Genomic DNA, 23456 nt, shown 5'->3' with positions numbered 1-23456 from the left:
TTTTTTCTTCGTGTTTTTTGTTCTTGTGAAGCTGAAATGAAATAATATTTAATCTTACTTAATTAATGCATTTCATAGTTCCAAAAATTATATATGAATTTATGATTTATGCAAAAATTTTATTATCATTTTTGGTTTAATTTGAAAATATGCATCAAATTAAAAAGCCAATTTAATTTTTTAAAAAAAAAATACTTGAATCAACAATTTATATTTTTTATTTAATGTAAAGGAAAATTATTATGAAGCAGAAACTTTATAATTTTACAACATAATATTGGCACTTTTAAATAAAAAGAATGTTTAAATTTTAATGATATAGAATTTTATTATTAAAATTCCGGGTATTTATAATCAGATTCTGGACCGAATGGACCAGGGTTCGATGCCACTAAGACCCATCGAGTACAGGCGATACAGGTGCTTGTAAAGGCTGTTGAATCGGAAGTACCATTGCTGAGCAGTGTCACAGGCATAAAAATCTGGAGAAAATTTCCTTCCTCTTCAGCTCTATGTCTAAATTGAGAGAGTGGCGTCGACAGAGGTGTCGAGGCCACTTCACTCACGTGAGTAAAAGTGAAGTGTCCTCGAATGAGTGGTGCTGCCATCTCTCCATGGAGTTCTGAGCTACGACATACTTTCACCCTCGCGGTGCTCTCTTGTCAAACGAAAGATGCACCTTCCTGAATTAATTCGCTAAAGACCAATAGCTACCGAGCTTGGCTTGTGTAAACGTCATAAAAAACAACAACAAAAAACAAACTCATTATTGAACTAAAATATAATTCACACAGAAAGCAAATATTTACTTCTAGTGAAAAGGTAAAAAATTTAGAAAATTTAATGATGAATAAAACAACGATTTAGTCATCATAAATACGAGTATTTGCAGGTAGCAACAATACACAAGGCCATTTACATTTAAATAGATGATTACTCACCAAATTCTACTCCAGGGAAGTTGAATTTCAAATCAAAAATCGAGCTTTCTACGTGATGTGCATGAAAATAAGTCGCTAATCTCTCTTTTATATATGAAACATTAAACATTCATTATCGAATAAGAAAAAGAAAGCCGGTACAGCCGAAAAATAACATAAACTAGACATGCAATAAGTGAAAAAATTAATTATTCAAAAACCACTTTCCTCTTAAAGCTGTATTTCTAAGAACAGCTCTATTTCCGACTAATAGGTATTCATTAACGCGATTGCGTCAAATAGGGAAGTTAAACGGATGTTTGCAGTGTGGTGGGAATGATTTAATGATGGACGGACTGGTCGGCTGACCGTATCCGAAAAAGTGTTAAAAATTACCTTGCAGGGCGTATCTTTTCTTGCGGGCGGCGTCGCTGTGACCAACCTTGTCTCGGACACCGCAACGAGGCATATTCATCATGGTGAGAGTGGAATTGTCTAACGAACCTGTGGAAAAAAAGAAAGGATTGTGTAATAACAGAAGGTGGAAGTAGGATGTTACATGCTATAACAATTAAATAATTTGACATGTACTGAAAGCGTTGGATTTAATTAATTTGAAATAGAGGAACCGGAAGAAAAAATGAATCATACGTGTTTCGAAAGTTAGACTATATATATATATTTTGGTTTAATTTNGTATATATATATCAGTTCAAAATGTAGAGACAACACGGGAAAAATTACCGAACAATGAAAAAAAAGGGGGAGGGGAAGGAAAATAAAAATAAATAAAAAAATATCCGAAAAAAAGGAGGAAAAAATTTATAAAAAATAATAAAATTTACTAATAAAAAACATTTTTCCTTCCCCCCTTTTTTTTCATTGTTCTGTAATTTTTTTCCAGGTTCATTTTGAACTTATTTTATGAGTTCTATTTACTTGCAACTTATGCGCATTAAATAAAACTTATTGTTTTTCTTATTATTCTTCGTGTTTTTTTTTCTTTTCCGTTTTGAATATGTATTTATGTAATCAATTATGAAAAACAGTCTAATAGTTACTAAAATATTTGTATATTTGTTAGATTATCGAAATTACATAATTAAAATATAAAATCCAAAAAAAATTCTAAATAAAACACTAAATAACATGTCATATAGATTAGAAAAAATAATATCATGAGATAAAAAAAACATATTTTCTTAAGAAATGCATTCCGAAACATCTTTCATGGTTTAATTATTGGGTTCAATGTTGACGCTTTAAATAATAACGATTTAAATGTTAACAACTTAACATTTAAAGCTGCCTGCATTAAGCTTTTCATTACTGTTTTTTCTCCAGGTACTTCAAAAGTCAACTAATCAATTTTGTAAAAGAATACTATATAAAACAAGAGAAAAAAAATTTAAGTTTTCAAATAAAACAACAGGTTTTCAAAAATGAAACAATATTTAAATAAAATAAATTGTTTACAAAAATTGATTAGTGTTAACTATAAATCAAATAAAAAAAAATCAGACACAAAACCGTATTTTCTCTGAGTAAACATACATTTTTACGACTCCTTTGAATTTTCGACCTTTAATAAAAGGGAAGGGGGTAGCCTCAATTCACAGAAAATATGGTCCCAATAGTTGAGTCAGGAAAACAGTCGAAAATTTGAATCACTTTATTAATTTGACTATTTTTTAATATTTCGCTGCATCTTTAAAATTTTTGAAGCGAATCCAATTCAATTTTTGCTTACAATTTTAAAACTCGTTTATCTCAAGTAAATTCCAAGCAAAAAAAATTTATTTCGTTTTAAAATGGTCAAAAAATTATTTTATTGCAAAACATAAAATTTTTTTACAACAATTCAATTCTGCTGTCGAATGCGTAAAATGCACTAATACTTACCACTTTCAGCGATCCCTGCAAATCGCTGAAAATCTTTAACAGCTGCTTCTACGGCTTTTTCACTAATTAATGACGCTGAATTAGAACTAGATTCATTCATGTATCCATATTTCTGAAGATACATCTGAAAATAAAAATTTTACATCAATTAAGAATTCTTTACATTAAAATGGTAAACGGTAAAAAAGGTTCCGCAAAAAAAGGTATCGGCAAGAAAGTGGGAAAATCTATTGGGAAAGGATCTTTTATTGGGACGTATTTCTTCGCTATTTCTAATGCCACTTGCCAACATCAGCAAGCCTGTGTGATGAAACCATTTAAGGCATAGGGTACGTTTCTTGTTTATCAGTGGAGCCATTTATGGCCAAGAATACGACCTCAGCCACACACACGTCGCTGCCCGTTTATAGGGTAGACCCATTTATTCGTCCCAAGATCGTAACTTTGACCTGAACCAGAGAACGATCAATCTCTAATTCAGCATAATTTGTTATGTGAATATGGAGGAGTTTGTGACCCGACAGATTTAACGCGCACTAGTCGCCATTTACTAGACGAAGAGTCGAACTCACGACTTGCTGGACATGAGTCTAACGATCTACCAACCAGGCTATCCCGGCAATGTTTTTCTTTTCTTTCTTTTTTAAGAAAAGGATTTATTTAAAATGTTTTTTTTTAATGGAAGACATGTTATTTTTTATTTTAATTGAGATGAAAGGAAGGGACTTTTCCATGGCAAGCATTTATTTTCCTTGTTTATTGAGAAAGGGATTATTCAAAACATTTTTTTTAATTATTTTTTCCTACATATCCGTTAAAATTAATTTTAGATAAAAAGTATTTTGAACACGTTTTGAAAAATAAAAACCTTATATTATCTATCATTTTATTTTATTTATTTTTTTTCTACTGATTTTCTATTATTTTTTTTTCTCTTAATCTTTCCAAAAAAAAAATCTCGTTACTTGTTAGAATTAAACGTTGTGGTGACACGCAATTTTGCAATAAATCGACCTATGTATCAACATGCTATTCAGGAAAACAAGCTAGAATAAAAATTTCCTAAAACTAAATTGAAACTTTTGTTTGAACCTATACTTAATTCATACAGTCCTATTCTTAGTTTCCAGATTCAAGGAGAGGATTTATTAATATTCCATGAACACCTAAACTTGACTTCCTGTCATTTTTTATGTTCTTAAATTTTAATAATCTATTCATCATAAAAATGACAATAATTTTTTTTTATAAATAGTAAAATGATAAAAATATGAATCAATGGTCAAATCAACCAGATTTTTTGTGAATTCGTACATGTCTTTCAAGAAGTTATAGTTCTAAAATTAGAAAATTAAAGACGTATTTGACTCCAATTTAAAAAAACAAATTATAAATGTTTCATTTTTAAAAAAAGGAAGAATTGTGAAGAATGCGTTTTCATGATTAAATAATTATTAAAGGGTCGGTTAAGCACCCCAATTACTCTTAAAATAATTTCAGCTTCTGAAAAGCATCTACAATTTTCAAATTACGAAACAAAAAAAAAACTTTATTTGTTTTTTGAATTTATTAGAAATCTTAACTAGATTTACTACTGAGCAATACACTGAGAAAAAAGTATAGGTAAAATATGATACAATTTACCCAAATATGATACAATTTACAGTGTTTCTGGCGCTAGATAAAAGTGTAATGGGAAAACCAAAAACTCGATAATTTTTGCTGATTAACTGAAGAGCTTTGGCAATAATTTTGGTAAAATTAACATTTTATTGTATACGTTAAAATTTAGTAAATGTAATAAAATTTAATAATTTTATCATGAAAAAACCATTTGTTCGGTTTTGTTTTTTTAACTAAATGTATGGTAATAAGAACTTTAATTTTGAAAACTAGAATTTCTGGAAAACAGTCATCATATACATATGGAAAAAATATCAAATGAATGGTTTAAATACCGCAGATTTTAGTTTCATTACTGGAATTATTGTTCCCAAAAATGTCGTTACCATACAGTACTGTAATTTTACCAGTATTTCTTTCTCCATGTATAAACAAATCAATAGAAAAATATAGAGTGAAAGTTGTTTTTAAAATGCGATGCTTGTAAAAAGTCCGAAACTAAGAAAGAAAAGAGAAACGAAATCATTCATCTGGGGATAACTGTCTTCACCTTGGCTCCAGGCATTGAACTGGAGGGAGCTCAACACCCTTTCCTTCAACCCCGCACTGGACATATCCTTTGCATGTGTTGATTCAAAAGATATAAGAGAATGAAAAAAAAAAGTCTTTGAAAAGCATATTTGAGGGAGTTGAACTTGTTTTGATTATTTTATTTACAAAATAAGAAAAGATGCGCCAACTTATCTTGAACGCTCTATATAAGCTTGGAGACAAAAAATCATCGGTACCCTTCTAGGGGTAGCCAAAACCTACATAAAGTTTGCAGCATCGTTAAGTTTTATTAAAATTTTAATTAAAAAATAATAAATTTTGTTTAGTTTGTTGAACTCAATAAATTTTTCAGCCATAATGTTTTGCTTTATTTGACGAAGAAGCAATAAAGTAAACATGGGTGTTGTTAGTCTTCTTCTTCGTCAGAGGCACGATAGCCCTAGGTGGGCCCTGGCCTTATACAGATGTCTTTTCCAAGAGTCTTTCAGTTTGGTGACTGCTCTCCAATTTTTGGTTTACAGAATATCCATGTCTTTTTCAAGACATTCAATCCATCGAAGCCTGCTTGGCTAGTTTTTTGGTAATTTCGATCTTCTTGCATTCTTATTAGATGTCCAGCCCAATTTATCCTTTGAATTTTCAAGTATTTCACGACATCACGCTATTCTAGTCTCTGCTCTCTATATATAAAAGCTGAAGTCAGTCTGGATATATCTTCGCTAATAATTCGAAAACGGGAGAACCGATTAGGATCATGTTTTTTTTTTTTTAGCAGTTTTCAAATTTTCAAGGGATGGTTTGTATACAATCCCCTCTTTCTCGTTATGCGGTTCGAACACAGTATCGAAAATACGAAATTTCATTGGAGAAAAAAATTAAAAAGTGAGAATTCATTGATGAAAAAAATAAAAATTTAAAGATCGATTAAAATGTGTGCTGTCTGTAGGAACATCATATGTCACATGACTATTCATATTACTTTTATGAGAGTTGCGAATGGCAACAGATCAAAAAATAATAATAAAAAATGAGTGTTCTAAAAAATGTCTGCTGATCATTTTTATCCTGTAACTCTGTTGCGTACATGTCCAATGAAACAGCATTTTTACTAAATATTTAAAAAATAGATGACAAACCCACTAGAAAATTTTGATTGCAGCTCTATAAACCCGTAATTTAAGGGCAGAAGTAAAGCGTACTAGAAACAAATATGCAGGCTAATATAAATGATCGATAACTGAAGAAATAATGCATTTCAATTTTCAGTGGTAATGGTAAATATAAATATGCTTATTGGACATACAGAGCTATAAGCTAATGCAAAGAGCTCATCGCACTTTTTTACTATCTACAACCTAAATATGCTTATTCTTATTCGTCCAAACGACTTTTCTACTTCAAGGCTTCAAATTTATTAAATTTTATTACATTTTAATATCAGCAATTAATAATAATAATTAATAGTTCAAATCTTTTTGCCCACGAATTTTAATTTCTCAAACTTTATATTATTATCAATTAAATTAAAATATCATAATGGTGGACATTAATGGGTGGTTAAATTACGTATGTCAATAAAATACTCATATTATCTTAATATTTGTTTAAAATCACGTCTTTCGATTAAATTCAGCGTAATTAGTAATTTTATACAGTGAGAAAAACTCAAGCATGAACATTCTTTGTCCTATTTGTTTTTTATTCTTTTACTCACAATGAAATAAAAAAAAAAATTAATATATAAGCTACTGATGTATTTCGTAAGCAGCGACAAAATGTAGAAGAAATCTTAAAAAAATTATTAAAATCGGTGTATATTTCATAAGTGGCTTTTAAATAAAAGTAAGAATAATTCAGAATAGGAAGGTCAAGTACCGCGGTTTGTCTGCTATTTTACAAGTGTCAGCATGGACCTTACTATAGACAAGGTTCAATTGTTTGACCACAATAACAAGGTTCTTGAAACTGCAGTTGAATTAATATTTTGTTGTTCTCATTGAAGAGTTTCATAAACGGAGTTTTTATTTTTGTGACCTTTCTTTAGTATTCTCAGTAAGTACCAGACTATGGAAAATATTGGGCAAATTTCTTTGTTTTGAAACCTTCATTAGTTGAATAATTATTGCGATTCTCTTTATTAGAAAATTGCTAATGATACGATGTCTTACAAAAGAAATGGCATCAAATGTAACAAAATTTTGATGACCGAACAATCAAACATTGTAACTTTAATCTGAATTAAATCAAATCAATTTACAATTAACATTTCAAATTCATTTTTTATAAACGTCAACAACATTAAAAATATAACATCAAAAAATAACACGTGGATCGATTTTAATATTTTTAATTAATAGTGATATATTTAGCTCATAGTCATTAAAATTGTTTGGAAACCAGCCTTAGCATTTTATAGTTTATTTCAAATCTTTGCACCGCAAAAGTAAATCATGCCAGTCTGTGAATATAATTTTTTTTTACTCGGTGTTATTTCTTGGTTCTTACTAATACAAGTCTGTTGGATGCTTCCACACAGCTTTTTTTTTAAATTATTATTGTTTTTTTAAAAAAAGAAGAAAAAAGGCGTATTTTTTTCTTCAAAAAAGCCTTGTAGAATCAGATTTTTTATGGTTTAAACCAGGTTTTTAAGCTTTATCTAAGACAATAGATTAAATAATAATTTACGCTCTAAACGCTCGCATTTAAGCATTCATAAAGAGAAAATTTTTCAATGAAAATTTTTTTATCTACTAATTGATATTATCAAAAATTAATTCAAAATATATTCAAAATATATATTCAAATTCCTTCCATAAACATAATAAATAAGTTAAAAAAGAATAAGTGAAGATTTTGAATTTGCTTATACATTACTTTACATTTCAACTTAGCATGCAAATAAAAATTTAATATTAAAATGTTATATTAATTGAATGAGTTTCCCTTTGTTTGTCAGACTATATAAAATATCTCATACTTTAACATTAATTAACTGTATACAATTTGCAACATTTGCATAAATTTAATTTAATAAAATGCTCAAATTTTTTTCCTAATTAAATTACACATTTTCAAAAATTTAAGGTAATATAATTTTTAATTCAAGAATATTTTAAAATAATGGAATGATGGAACGGTCTAAAAATATCCAATTGGCTGCTTACATATAAGTAAACAGTTAATTAGATATTTTGCACTATTTTATACCCGCATATGTGTGTTTATAAAATAGTTAAGTGAAGTTATGTTGTATTACAAATGAATTAATGATAAATTAGGAATACACTACTTTGTTATTTTTTAACAAAATATAATATTTTCATCATGTCAATATGCTTATAATGTATATCAATATGCTTATAATCATTAAATAAAATAATAGGCTCTAATAAAAGTTTAAATGAATTTTGAATATTTTAAATATTTTGAATTATTCCCTTTGACCTAAGTAATATACTTGAAGAATATTAGAATCACTAAAAACTTACTGCATGCAATAATAATTTAATTAAGCTTTTACAGAAAAAAATTTGTTTTTACAGAAAAAAATTCTAAAGATAAATTGAAAAATTAATTATAAAATTCTGTAAAGTACCACATTTTCATTTTTGCTTTTGATTTTAGTAAGCATAATGTTTTCATATTTGATACACATCAAAAGCATACTTAACAAGAATAAAAAACAGAGAAACGTTTGATCTTAACTTGCTCGATAATTGCATTTTTTGAAACATTTTAAAAACTATCTGAATAGGGAAATGATGATGATCTGTATTATTTAAAGAATTTTTAGAGACATTGTAACTTGGCTTAAAATGTATACTCATATTAATTATTTTAAAATTTTATTTTAGCAGAAAAGTAATAGTAGATAATCATTTCAAACAAAAACTACAAATCACAAATTAAATTAGAGAATTTTTGCTTTAGTTTCCTCTAGAAGAAAATCGTAAACTGCGAGAAATAATATTTACTATTCTTTCATCAGTTTTTTTAAATGCGAACGGATATGTGTATATTTGTGACGACCTATAGATATTTGTTTTTATTAATTCTTATTACTTGTTAATTGATGTACAATAATTTTTGTTTTCCTCATTTCCCATGATTTAAAAGAGCAAGCAAAAAGAAGGCTGCGCAACGACGTTTCAAGAGTTGGAGATGTTGGTATACGTTCACGCTGGGAGCTTGGCATCCATTTGGCGTGCACTTAGATGCAAACAGGCTCTCTTCATAGAGATAATGGTTTTTTCCTAACTTGCTACAGAGTATAGTATATTATAAGAAAAAAAGTTAAGAGTTGTTTGAGTAGCATAAGCAAAATGCATGCATTTTTTTATATTTATTATTTTTATTTTTTACTTTTTGTTTTTAAACTTTCAAATTTAAACAACAATTCTTCCATTTTTAGAAAAACATAAAGGAAGAAACATTTCAACTGAAAACAGAACTACTTTACATGAGGCAAAAGAATAGGATTGGGAATGAAGTAAAATAAAAATTCCAAAATAGAATTACTTTATGCTTTTTAAAAAGACAATTCTTTTTTCTTGAAAATGATTCAAATCAGAAACAGTTAAGCCGAATGATAGTTTCCTCTGATTGTAGTAATCACTTTCAATAAAACACGTGAGTCAAATAGATACCTGCAGATGTGATACTGTCTCGCTCGAACGAATTCGACATGTGAACGACTCGACAGAAATAATAAAGGATCTCATAAGTATCGCGAATGACAGGCAGAAATGAATTGTCAATGAGGCTTTCCTTGACCCCATGTTAGCCATCCAAGTGGACAAAACAAATAAACGAAGGATGTGGCAAGTGCTTTGTCATCCATCCGATTCAATTTAAATGAGAAATAGATTCAGTAATTAAATAAAATATTTTATTTCCGATGTTCTATTAATTTTCTACGAAGTAGTTTGGACAAAATTCTTGAAGAACTAAAATACTGCAACGAGAGTTCTAACAGAGATAGATCCACTTATTTTAGTAGAAATTCCTGTTTTTAAGAATTATGAAAAACTGAATTATATTTTGTGAATTTTTGATAACAGGGTATTAGTTTTTGTGTGAAAAATCACAAAAAACTGGTAGTCAGTCCAATCTTTTTGTGTGAAAATTTCTACTCATAACTTTCTGAATCTAAAATTAGCGTATAATCGGATTCTTTCTGCCAGATTCTAATGTTATGAGAAAATGAGGTTTTTGCTGAAAAAAAATGTCTTTCAAGGAATTCTAGTATGAAAATTACGAATTAAGGACGTCACCGAATGAAGAAGTTTATGAAGGATTTGTTTTTAAGGTTTATTTATGAGTTTAGTTTCCTTTATTTCGTAAAATGCCTGTTTTTAATGACAAAGTAATTTGCAGTCCTAACTTCATGTCCTCAAACTCACTATAATGTCACCTTAAACGTTTTTACTCTTCGATTTTCAAAGATTTAATTTTCTCAAGCTCACTGAAATGTTTTTAATAATTTTTTCACTTAGCTTTTCGAAAAATTTGATTTTCTCAAACTCACTGTCACTTCGAACGTTTTCTTCTCTTAGCTCTTCAAACATTTGATTTTCTCAAAATCACTAAACTTTTTTCCTTTTAGCTTTTCAAAAATTTGATTTTCTCAAACTCACTGTCACTTTAAACGTTTTTCCTCTTAGCTTTCCAAACATTTGCTCACTTTAAAGGTTTGTCCTCTTAGCTTTTCAAAAATTGGATTTTTCACAAACTCACTGTCACTTCAAACGTCTTTCCTCTTAGCTTTTCAAAAAAATTTCATTTTCTCAAACTCACTAAGATGTCACTTAAAAAGTTTTTCTACTACAATTTTCACTAATTAATGCTTTTTACTTTGGTTTTAAAATCACCGTTTTTAAATAATAGCTGATCGTTAACATACCATGATTTCAATAAAATTAAATAATACTGCGTTTTAGTTAATTTTATGAATAGATACTCAGAGGGGAGTTTTCCACGAAAATAAAGATAGATCGAATCTGCAAATAAATTGAGCGCATTTAGTTACCATTCTCAAGATTTTTCTTAAATTCACCAAGGCCGATTGAGACATTAAAGTGCTCCTTCAACGAGTTTTTTGGGTTGGCATGGAATCCAGCACCCAATTACATATGAGTCGGGGGTCCATTTAAGAAAGAAAGAGAAACAAGCAATGAACTCAAAATTCAGAATTTATGCAATTTTCCTTGACCTTGGATATATGCTAACCACTTAAATTCAACTGTGCAACGACATTCCGGCTATTCAGATTACGTATTACGAAGGTAATTGAAGGTTCACTTTCACAAAATTTATCAATCTGTCAAAATACCTGAGTAAAAAAGCATTAATTACATTTAAAAACCTGTCTTCGAGAAATTGGAAAATGACGTTCTTACTTTCAATGTAAAAATAGGTCTTACAACTTTCCTTTGTGATGAGCACATCAAAACAGCATGAGTCATTTTAAAATATATATTCAATGAAGAAGAAAATATATTCGGAGGATCAAATGAAAGTCAGGGGAAAAAATGTATACGATTTTGAAATAAACTGCTCATAGAAAAACAAACAAACAAACAAACTACCATTATATTCACTTTTAAAAATAACATAGAAATATAAAATACCATTTGATTCATTTTTAAAAATATCATGTAGCAAACAGTAAAATACGAATCGATATATCTTAAAAAAAGTAGGAAGAGATAATATAACAATCGATTCATTTTTTAAAATAAAGTAGGAAAAGATAAAATACCATAGAATTCATTTTTAGAAATAAAGTTTAAAAAAAAGATAAAATACCATAAAATTAATTTAAAACGTAAAGTAGGGAAAGACAAATTTACCACAGAATTCATTTTTGAAAATAAAATAGGAAAAGATAAAATACCAAAGGACTCATTTTTAAACATAAAGTAAAAAAGGATAAAATATCATAAGATATATTTTTAAAAATAATGTAGGAAAAGACAAATTACCATAGAATTCATTTTAAAAATTATGTAAGACAAGATTAAATAATCTTAAATTCATTTTTGAAAATAAAGCAGGAAAAGAAAAAAATACCATAGAATTCATTTTCGAAAATAAAATAGGAAAAGATAAAATACCGGAAGATTCATTTTTGAAAATAAAGTAAAAAAAGAAAAAAATATCATAAGATACATTTTTAAAAATAAAGTAGGAAAAGTCAAATTTACCAGAGAATTCATTCTTGAAAATAAAGTAGGGAAAGACAAATTACCATTGGATTCATTTTTAAAATTACGAAAGAAAAAGTAAAATTCCATAAGATAAATTTTTTTTAAATAAAGCAGGAAGGGAAAAAATACCAAATTCATTTTTGGAAATAAAGCAGGAAAAGAAAAAAATACAATAGAATTCATTTTTGAAAATAAAGCAGGAAAAGAAAAAAATACCATAGAATTCATTTTTAAAAATAATGAATCTATACGTTTATGCATTCATTTCGTAAAAAAAAAACTCTCTTTCGACTTTCCATATCTATTTTTATGCAATGTATGCTTTACATGCAAATTGAAAGTATAGAAAGTTTTTAACAAAGCACTATAACATATGTGTTATATAGAATTGAACTGAATAATATTTTATTCATTTTAGTTCAAGTAAATATATATTATTCTATGATACTAATTAATTAAGAATTATAATGCATTTAAAATTTCGTGATTTAAATGTAAAAAATAATGAAGACACAAAGAGGACACTCTTTCCCTTTAATATATTTTTTTTTCAGATGCTCAAATTACAAGCAAAAGTATATTTTGGTACGTTTGGTAACGCAGAAAGAAAAACACCGGTGTTTCAATATTTAGCATTTTATAACCATAAATTATTAAAACGCTAAATATAATATTTTGTATTTGTTTCGACCTGAATTAATACAAAATAAGGAAAAAAGTATGAAAAATACGTTTAATAAAAATTCTGCGTCAAAGGGATAAAACGCGTGACTATTCTATTTTTTTTTAAAGCTCTTATTCAAAACATAATAAAAACTATTGAACATGTATGTTTGTAAGTTAGATTTATAAAAGAAATCCGGGTCGTCTACCCTTTAAGGTGTTACACTATCCGATATCAGTCAAAACTATAATTCAGTAATTGAATTGAAGGCGTTATGAGATTTGAAAATAATTCTTAATAATTTTCCTTTAACAAAAATTCTATTCGTCTTAACCCGCGTACACCCAGTTTATTATTGGTTATTCGAAACTTGAGATAAACAAAACCTGCAGCAAAAAACGTCTTTTATTTTTTATTTTTAAGGAAACTTTTAGAGGTCAGTTTTATTTATAAAGTGAGAGAAAAAATTAAACGCGTTTTGGGCAAAGTGCGTTGTTCTTGGGGAAGGTCACGAACTCGTCCAGGTGTGTCCTTTTTAAGAAGAACATACACGAGCGTTTCAAAAAGTCTTTTTGTAATTAGTATGAGTACACTAAACTGTAGAAGACATCATCCTTCAAAAAGGTATCATCATTTAAAAAGGTGTGTTTCGTGTATAACAACAAATTAATACTAAAATAAAAGAAGTAAAAAAAAAATATTCAAAATTTTTTGCAACTTATAATTATTGAATAATTTTAATAGCCATATTGCTTTATTTATTGCAATACATGTTTTTAAACTTTATGCTTCTGATTCAAATTTTGTATTTCAAGAAATAACTTAGATAAAGTTTAAACCGTAGAAACAAGGTAGTCGAGTGTGTAATGAATCATATCAAGATTATTTTCTTCGTCAAGTTGTAGGTCTATATTGGAAATTAGTTTTTATTCTGATTCCACAAGTTTAAGTAAATTAGAATGCATATAGACTGTATATGGCATATTGGCCATTTTAATAATTATTAATTATATATTATTATGTATTTTATTACTATGTAATGTATTATATTATTATAGTTTTCACTTAAAGAGAAATTTTATATAAGATTACTTTTATCTGTTTGTCAAATTTGTTAAAATTCAAGCTAAGAAAATAAAAATATATTTTCAAAGCGTATCGCCAAAGGTTGAAAAATCAGATTCGACGAGATGAATCTATTATAGGAGACAATTATTGGTGCAAGCTACCTAATTCTTGATTTTAATTTATCAAATGAGTATAAGTGGTAAACATATTATACACCATTGATCCATGGGTGGCTACAATGTCGGCCGCGAAACATTGGTAAATTTTTCAAAATGGATTAAGAATCTAAAATTGCGAATAATATTTAAGCAGCAGAATACCGTTTCATCGACCCACGTGTGTCCACAATGTCGGCCGTGGAACATTGATAAACCCTTCAAAATGGACTGAGAAATCTAAAATTGAAAAAATAATATTAAAGCAGTAGAATGCCGTTTCATCGACCCATGTGTGTCTACAATGTCGGCCGTGGAANCCGCGAAACATTGGTAAATTTTTCAAAATGGATTAAGAATCTAAAATTGCGAATAATATTAAAGCAGCAGAATACCGTTTCATCGACCCACGTGTGTCTACAATGTCGGCCGTGGAACATTGATAAACCCTTCAAAATAGACTTAGAAATCTAAAATTGCAAATAATATTAAAGCAGTAGAATTCCGTTTCATCGACCCATGTGTGTCTACAATGTCGGCCGTGGAACATTGATAAACCCTTCAAAATGGACTTAGAAATCTAAAATTGTAAATAATATTAAAGCAGTAGAATGCCGTTTCATCGACCCATGTGTGTCTACAATGTCGGCAGTGGAACATTGATAAACCCTTCAAGATGGACTTAGAAATCTAAAATTGTAAATAATATTAAAGCAGTAGAATTCCGTTTCATCGACCCATGTGTGTCTACAATTTCGGCCGTGGAACATTGACAAACCCTTCAAAATGAACTTAGAAATCTAAAATTGTAAAGGATATTAAAGCAGTAGAATCCCGCTTAAACGAACAACGATTCAAAGAATATTTAATTGTAGACATTTTTCCATTTGGTGCATATCAAAATACTGCATCAAAAAGCATTATCAAAATAATTTTTTTATAATCTACTTTTTAATTCGATAACAGAAATTTCTACAGAATGAATTATTTTATAATTATCGTTAGCAATAAGATGCACTAAAAAATAAAATGGGATAATAGTAAAACAGATTATACTCTTGCGTTAATCATTCCTACTTCTCAATAAAAATTCAAATTTTTTTTAAAGAAACAACGCTAAAAAAAAATTTAAAAAATCACCTAACCTAAATCCGTAAACTATTTTTCAGTAAAATAATATTTTGTGTGATTAAGTTTTGTGAGGGTAACTAGGAAGCCGAGAGAGTTCCTTTTTAAAATGACCTTGAGATGGTGGAGAGTTTGTCAGCATCACTTAGATAAAGTGGTCAAGCTCCGTTAGATTTTCACAGCGAGTTACATTATTTTGATCTCAGCATGTATGTCGCCAAATCAGCATGCGGCCACGCCAATAGGGATTTATCAGCAACATTATTAGGGCGATGAATTGAAACTCAAAATAATCTAGAACTTACAAAAAGTTATCTGAAATCAAATCGAATATTATTTATTTTAATAGGTCAGCTTACATTACAAAAATTTTGTAAATTATTTATAATTTCATAGAATAAACTGTTACTTATTTGAATCTATAGCCATTCAAGAAGTTATTTGAGGAACAATTTTTTTGATCAGCAAAGTTTTATTTTGGAAAAAATAACAAAATCAACATATGTTACGCGAAAGAGAATGATAAGAAAATTTCATATTTGAAAATAATTATGCGAATTTTTTTAAGAAAGATTAAATGTAGTTTTGTGTTTTTGTAGAAATAAAATTCCAAAATGCCGAGTATCGACACGTGTATAGCGACTTTGAAATAGGAATATCCTTCATTTCCTCATACAATCAGATATTGCACATCACTATACGAATATACAGTGAAGGAACAGTACTTCCTTTTTGTACAGACCTTCTGCCTCAGCTCTTAATCCTATATAATACAGGTATAAGTACACTGTGGCTCACAGGCTTTTTATTTATTTCTCTTTTTGCTACTGTTATCGTTACATTTTGTATTGATTAACAGCTGCATAGAGCTTATAATTGAAACGCCCCAATCATCCCCATTTTTATTCAGTTTTAAACAATAATGGCAATTTATATTTGTTAGATTTACAAAATAAAAAAATTAATAAAATCAACAAATAAAACAAAATCCATCATACTCATCTCAAATAAGCTCCCAAATCATTCCACACAAAGTAAAACATTTTTATATAGAAACCATTTCTCTGGATTTCTCAGAGTTTTTCGAAATTTTCAAAGTTTTATTAGGATGTCCTTACATAAAGATTACAATAATTTGAACTTTGCAAGTAGGAAATTAACATACCATGCACATTAATTACTAAATGCTTGATTAAAAAAAAATATTAACTCCAACCGACTCAGTTCAAATAAGCCTAAGCCTAAACTAAGCTAAGCCTAGCCTAATCCTCACAAAATAAAACATTTTTATATGGAGAGCATTTCTCTGGATTTACCAACACAGTTTTCATAAGGGTGTTCCTTACTAATGTTTCTAAATTCTACTGATATTTTTCTTGATTTTTCTAAATACGTTTCTTGATGAAAAATGCTTTTTCTTAATCTTATGGAACTGTTTTTCTCAATTTATATGATATGCTGTTCAGTGTTTTTATTTTATTTTATTTTTAAATCTCACTATTTTCTATCCGTTTTCTTTTTAATCTCTTAACCCTTTGACACTGAATTTTTATCAAAAAGAGTTTTTCATGCTCTTTTCATTATTTTGTATTCATTTAGGTCAAATTAGGTGAAAAATCTTATATTTAGCATTTTAATAATTTATGGTTATGAAATACAGCATGAAACACCGGTGTCTTTTTCTGTGTTAAAGGAAAAATCTTCCGAACACGGCTCTCTCCCAAAGAATGTTTTTTTCAAACTTGCACTTATTTACAGTTATTTTGATCTAAGAGAAACAGTTATTCATCATTGAAATTTCTGTAATTTAAAAATTCAATGATTGATAAATTGCTCAATATAAATGAAAAAAAAAATTTTAAAAAAACTAATTTTTTTCTATTTTTAAACTACTACTAATTCAAACTACTTTTTTTAATTTTTTATTTTAGTACAAATACAATTCCAATAATCTAAAAAAAAACTTAGTAACTATTAAACTATGAGGCTGTTTTTTTTCTGATTAAGAAATATCAAAAATACACTTTTGATTCTAGTTCGAAAGTCAGTATATACATAGATATATAATATATATATAATGGATAAAAAATACATAGATAAAAGGGACACCGGTGTCATTTTTATACTTATTGAAAAAACTCTCGTTTTAAAAAGTTCTGAATTTTGTCTGGATCGCGTCAATAATTCTAAATATATGAAAACTTTTATGCATGTAAAAATGAAAATAAAATGGGCGAAGAAATCAGTTATTGACCTTGCTACTTTTTATATTAAAAAAAAAAAGTAACAATTCCTGTGGGCGAAGTCAACGGCATAATGAAAGTTTTTTCCGTGTGAAGAGATAATGTTTCCTTTGATGACTATAAGTGGGTGCACCTTAAACAATTACTGACTCGTGTGCTACGAGAGTTAAAAAGCAAACTAGCTTCGTCTCTCATTTGGCAGATAAAAATTGATTATTTAATTCGAATAGAAATTATCTAACAAAAATTATGTTTTATCTTAAGTCATCAGTAAAAATGCATTTTATCTGATTACTCTGTTTATTTGCGGTTTTAAAAGTGCTGGAACTATTGAAGCTCTTGAACCCTTACTATTGCATGCGTTTTTACATATTTCATTTAAAATACTTTCACTTTAAATCAAAGTGTAGGTCATTTAAAGTAAAGAGGAAGAAAAAAAATAGGTTGCCCTGTTAAATTTGCCTTATTCCTAATATTACCTGATTTAGGTATTTCAGTTTTTATATATAGTTAAATTTGAATAAGATGTAAATAAAGACAGAATAAGTTAAGTTTTCTATCACGAAAAAATGAAATTAAATGAATTATAGAAAAAGCTCGTGACAGTGTCAAATGAAGCTTCAAAGCAATTTCTTATCATTCATTATTCAAGTTATTGTACTTATCATTTTATTTTGCTCATTATTAAAAGGAATCTCAAGAAAATAATTAAAAAACTAATCATTTATGTACTTTTTTTTAATTATCCTTTCTGAAAATGCAATGAACCTTTGTTTTACCGAAGCATATTTAAAAGAAAATACTAAAACCGAATGAATAAATAAAACTTTAACAAATTGATTTTTTACGTAAGTAATATTAGAATAAATTTTCGCGACATAAATTTAAAATTAAAAAAATAAATATATATTTAATTTTAATTACATACTTAAAATTGAAAATTTATTTCAAATGAAATTTAAAAAAATATATTCTTATCTTTGCTATGATAAATTTTAAATTACAAATAAATTATAATGCCGTAATAATAAAGCATAATATATTATAATAAATTATAATATATACCAAGGACAATAATAGATACAAGAATAAAACTATGAATACACTCCATCAGAAAAATTTTAATGATTGCCCGATTAAATTAGGTTTTATGAAGAGTGTGAATGACGCATAAATGATTCACTCCATTAAGAACCGTGGCTGTATCATTAAATTAACATTTCTAGGAAATCCGATTCTAGTTTATTTATGCATAAAATATACTGAATTTAATAATATTTATATATGGAACATTTAACAAAATTTTTGTAGAAAAATAACTGTAATAGAACTATTAAAGAACCGTGGCTGAATCACTCAATTAATATTACTATGAAATACGATTCTAGTTTATTTAAGGTGACAAGGGACTTTCAAAGAAGCAAAAATTTGTCAAAAAATCGATATTTTGCATTTTATATTTCTGAAATCTTGGCATTTAACTGAACATTTAAAAANGGCTGAATCATTAAATTAATATTACTAAGAAATACGATTCTAGTTTATTTAAGCCTAAAATATACTGAATTTAATAACGTTTATTTGTGGAATATTTAACAAAATTTTTACAAAAAAAATAACTATAATAGAATTATTAAAGAACCGTGGCTGAATCATTCAATTAATATTACTATGAAATACGATTCTAGTTTATTTAAGCCTAAAATATACTGAATTTAATAATATTTATTTGTGGAACATTTAACAAAATTTTAATAATTTTTTTTTAAAAAGAACTATTAAAGGATTGTGGATGAATCCCTCAATTAATATTACTATGAAATACGATTCTAGTTTATTTAAGCATTAAATATACTGAATTTAATAATGTTTATCTGTGGAACACTTAACGAAATTTTTATATATTATATTACGAATAAAATATATATTTATAAGCAACATAAAAATATGAATGCACTTATTCAAAACTTCAGCGTCGCCCGAATTAAAACTAAGTTCAATGAAGTGCAAAAATGACGCATAAATGATTCAACGGAAGTAGCTCTTTAAAGAAGCGTGAATGAATCATTCACTTATTATTATTATTAACCCAATCCTAGCTGATCTATGCACAAAATATATTGACTCTAACAACGTTTCTGCGCGATACATTTAATGACAAATAATAAAAATAAATAACAAAAACAAAAAATTGTATTCTAACACTCAGTCTCATTTGCTCACTGAGTCAATTTGTTGCGATGAATAAATTTGAAGGATGCTTTAACATTTGTTATGACAAGTCTTGTGTTCAAGGTGACGCAATTCATTTAATGTGACTCATTCTTTCTTTGATTTTGATCGAGAGAGAAAAGTGAAGATCAGCTGGACTTCGATTACGTCATTCTTACGCGAAAGGATGTTCTCTTTTACTATGACCTGATTACAATATCTTTATGAATCATTCATTCATTCAAATATGCGCTTGGGAGAAAATTTCCCTTTTCTTTATACTACCTGTTTGTAAGAAAAAAGATGGAATAGTAGAAAATTCATAATCGTATTATTTTTTCAGTAGAATACTATAAAATTGATATTACATTTATATTTGCAAATAACATTACAAAGCTTTCAGTATTGAGGTAACTAAAAATTTTAAGAAATCACAATCATCCAACATTATAAATTTTTAAAGCAGCTTAAAGATTATTGATTCGTTTTACTCTTAAACTTCTCGAACAAATTTTCCCTTTTTTTATTAATTAAGGAATATTTTAATGATTTATAAGCTAGGAAAATAATATAAATAGATTTTTTATGCACTTCTTTAGTACAATTTAGTTTTTATTAGTGCTTTTAATGTTTTAAATGGTTGCTATAAATCTTCAGGAATAACAATAAATATATATTTTAAATTTTTTAAGTAGATGTAAGCGGTTTTCTTCACCCTTTTTTAACCCTGTTTACGCTTGCTTTTTTACCACATCTGCCAGGTTTTAATATTGAATAATTTAACAATCAACAAATGAGGAAAAATCAAAATGGATTTTTTTTTGTAGTTATGTAATTTAATTTTGTTTTGATTTGTGCTTTAGATAATATTTGATGAAGAAATGATAATTCTAATAGTCTAAAAAATACTTCTTTAGTAATAAATAAAAATTAAGAAATTTATAAATAATATAATATTCCTTTGCTTACATTTTTCGAAGATTGTCTGATCGAAGATAGTTTCGAAGAAAATGTGACAACTTCTAAGCACACTGCGATTATAATTCATCTTAAAAATATTTGATGAGCTTTAAACATTATCAGAAGCCTATTTCTATGTTCATGAAATAATACAAAGGAATTGGAAGAATGCACGTTTAAATAATTTGTAAAAAGACATTATATGAAATTATTTCGAAACATTTTGCGCAAAATTATTACATCCTGCGACTTGGCTACTTTCCTGCAATACAAACTCACTATTCCCTATGTAGAAAAGGTGCATGGAGGGAAAGCAACCATACACGCATTTGACACACAGTGTTAGAATGTAAAGACATTTAACATTTTTTTTCTCTCTCTTTTCTTTAAACTTACAAGGGTTAGTATTTAAAATAAAGGTATAATAATAATTTTTTAACTTATTTTATGGGTTCAATGTACATGCAGTTTATGCGCAGCAAATAAAAAATTTTATTATTTTTCTTATTTAACTTTCTTTATTGTTATATATGTATATAAATAAATAATTTGTTAAAATTTTAAAAAATAAATATAAATACAGGACATGTTAACAAAAAAGTAAACCTTTTCTTAAAAAGAAATTTCAATTTATAAAAGATCGGTATTTAGAAAAAATGCAGAATTATATCACAGTAGCTAATAATCATATATTAACAATAAATAACTTTTTGAACAATAAATATTTATGTTTGCAATACTTAATACAGTTCTGCAAATGGTAAAAAAAAGCGCAATGATAATCCTAGATTTGAAGAAAAATTATCAATAAAGACCTATGCTAGTGATAAGATTGGTCTTGATCCTTAGTTTTCAACAAAACGTCAAAAAAATATTATCTATGCCGCATAACGTTTATGTAGTAATTGAAACAATAAAGTAATTTAACTAACAATACCAATTAATATTGACTCTAAACAATTAGTTATTAATTTATCATTACTTTTTTCATAATTTTATGAATTTTTACTCTTAAGCTGAATGTCTCAACAATTTAGAATTGGAAAGAAATATGCAGTTTTAAGATATAAAATACAAATGTATAGATAATAATACATTTAATTGAGCGTTATTTTCCTAGGTAAACAAAAGTAAAGTACCATTTACTACCGATACTAAAGAAATACTCAGTGAAAAATGTTGAATTGATTCGATAAACAAGATATTGAATGAGTTCTAAAAAAACTTGTATTTAATTTAAATAAACATTAAGCTAATTGGAAATAATTAAAAGAGAAATACCAAACAACAAATTATTTAACATGCAACTGATGAAAAATTGTATTTTTAGTCACATTTTCTTTTTTTTTAATTTTATTTAATAGTCTATTTTAAACATAAAATAATTAGTTAGACATTGCTTTTCTTAAAACCTTCAAAAAACAAAACAGTAATAACATCTCAATATCAATGAAATTAGGTAATAAGATATTTTCGAATTAATTGATTTTGCTAAACAACAATTGATTACAAAAGAAATAATATTTATATCAATAATTCTTAAAATTTAAATTATGTACATTTGTATTCTAAATATTGACTGGTTTTTGCTCAAAAATAAAATAATTTGTGGTGACAAAATGCATCGAATAGAAAGATAATAAAATTCATACTAAAGTTATATTTTAAAATGCATTAAAAACTAGAAAAATTTTCACAAAATGAAAAAAAATTGCAAATTATAATTATTAATTAAAATAATATAGCGGAGAAAACTCACCATAGCNTTTAATTTTTGATAATAATATATTCTCAAAAATAATATATTTGTGGTGACAAAAATGCATCGAATAGAAAGATAATAAAATTCATACTAAAGTTATATTTTAAAATGCATTAAAAACTAGAAAAATTTTCACAAAATGAAAAAAAATTGCAAATTATAATTATTAATTAAAATAATATAGCGGAGAAAACTCACCATAGCTTGAATTTCAGATGCTATAGCCGGTGCGGCCGATGTTAGCTGCATATTTCCAAAATGTGGTAAAACTATCACACTTAAAAAAGCGCGGAAAACATAAAACAGATATTGAACAGACACCATCTTTTACCCCCTTTGACTAGTCGAAAAGTGAATGACTTTATCCGTAAGCTCCTACGGCTGCTGATGAAAGAGGTTTGCCTTGAGGTCCGGTCTCTCAGCCGCTTTTTGACAGAAAAAAATAGTTCCAGATTTCCGACCTTATCGCCAATATCTTGGCGAGATAACAAGATAATGTTTGTTTCTCCGTAAATTATCGCGATTTGATTGTTTTGTTTGTGTTAGAAGAAAAAGTTATGCGAGGTGCTTCTTCAATAAATTGGAGGAAGCAGTAAAAATAAAATTTTCTTGAGAATTGTGTGAAAACAGAAAGAAAAAAAACTCTTCCGTAAATATTCTTTTCCTTTTCCTTAAAGTTTTCCCGTGAAATCGAGCAGGGAATGTTTTATTGTGCAAATTATATGTTATTGGGCAGATTCTGCGAAATGAAAGCAATAGAAAGGCTTTGAACTTCAAGATCAAGGCTACAAGCCCATTTAAAAGATGTTTTTGAATGAATATTCTCAGACTAAAAATAATTTTCACGCAAATAACTTTCGTTCTTTTCTTCCATTATTATCAATATTGTTGTGACAAACACTGAAGATAAAGCATTTTTATTCATCTTGCATAAAAATATAGCTTATAGAATGGGCAATAATAAACAACTCTTGATTTATTAAATATTTCACCATCATTTCATTTTTTTTCATTAATTTTAATTTCTATACCATGCGTAGTTGCATAATTTGTTTGGCTT

At 27.4% G+C, this 23456-nt stretch overlaps 1 protein-coding gene across 1 annotated transcript in view; it reads right to left on the bottom strand.

Moving 5' to 3' along the window:
- LOC107450852 (stromelysin-3) overlaps positions 1-22833 on the bottom strand; it is a 47569-nt gene extending 24736 nt beyond the window's left edge. Inside the window, exons 1-3 of the mRNA XM_043041762.2 lie at positions 22595-22833; positions 2823-2946; positions 1317-1424 (exon numbers count right to left, since the gene is read on the bottom strand). Of these exons, the coding sequence (XP_042897696.1) occupies positions 1317-1424; positions 2823-2946; positions 22595-22720 (358 nt within the window). The 5' untranslated portion in view covers positions 22721-22833. The remainder of the gene's footprint in view (positions 1-1316; positions 1425-2822; positions 2947-22594) is intronic.
- Positions 22834-23456: the final 623 nt, after the last annotated feature.

Source organism: Parasteatoda tepidariorum, chromosome 3 (genome assembly GCF_043381705.1).
Source record: "Parasteatoda tepidariorum isolate YZ-2023 chromosome 3, CAS_Ptep_4.0, whole genome shotgun sequence".
Taxonomy (NCBI): domain Eukaryota; kingdom Metazoa; phylum Arthropoda; class Arachnida; order Araneae; family Theridiidae; genus Parasteatoda; species Parasteatoda tepidariorum.
The sequence above is the reverse complement of the archived record's forward strand: the minus strand, read 5'-3'. Positions and strand labels throughout refer to the sequence as shown.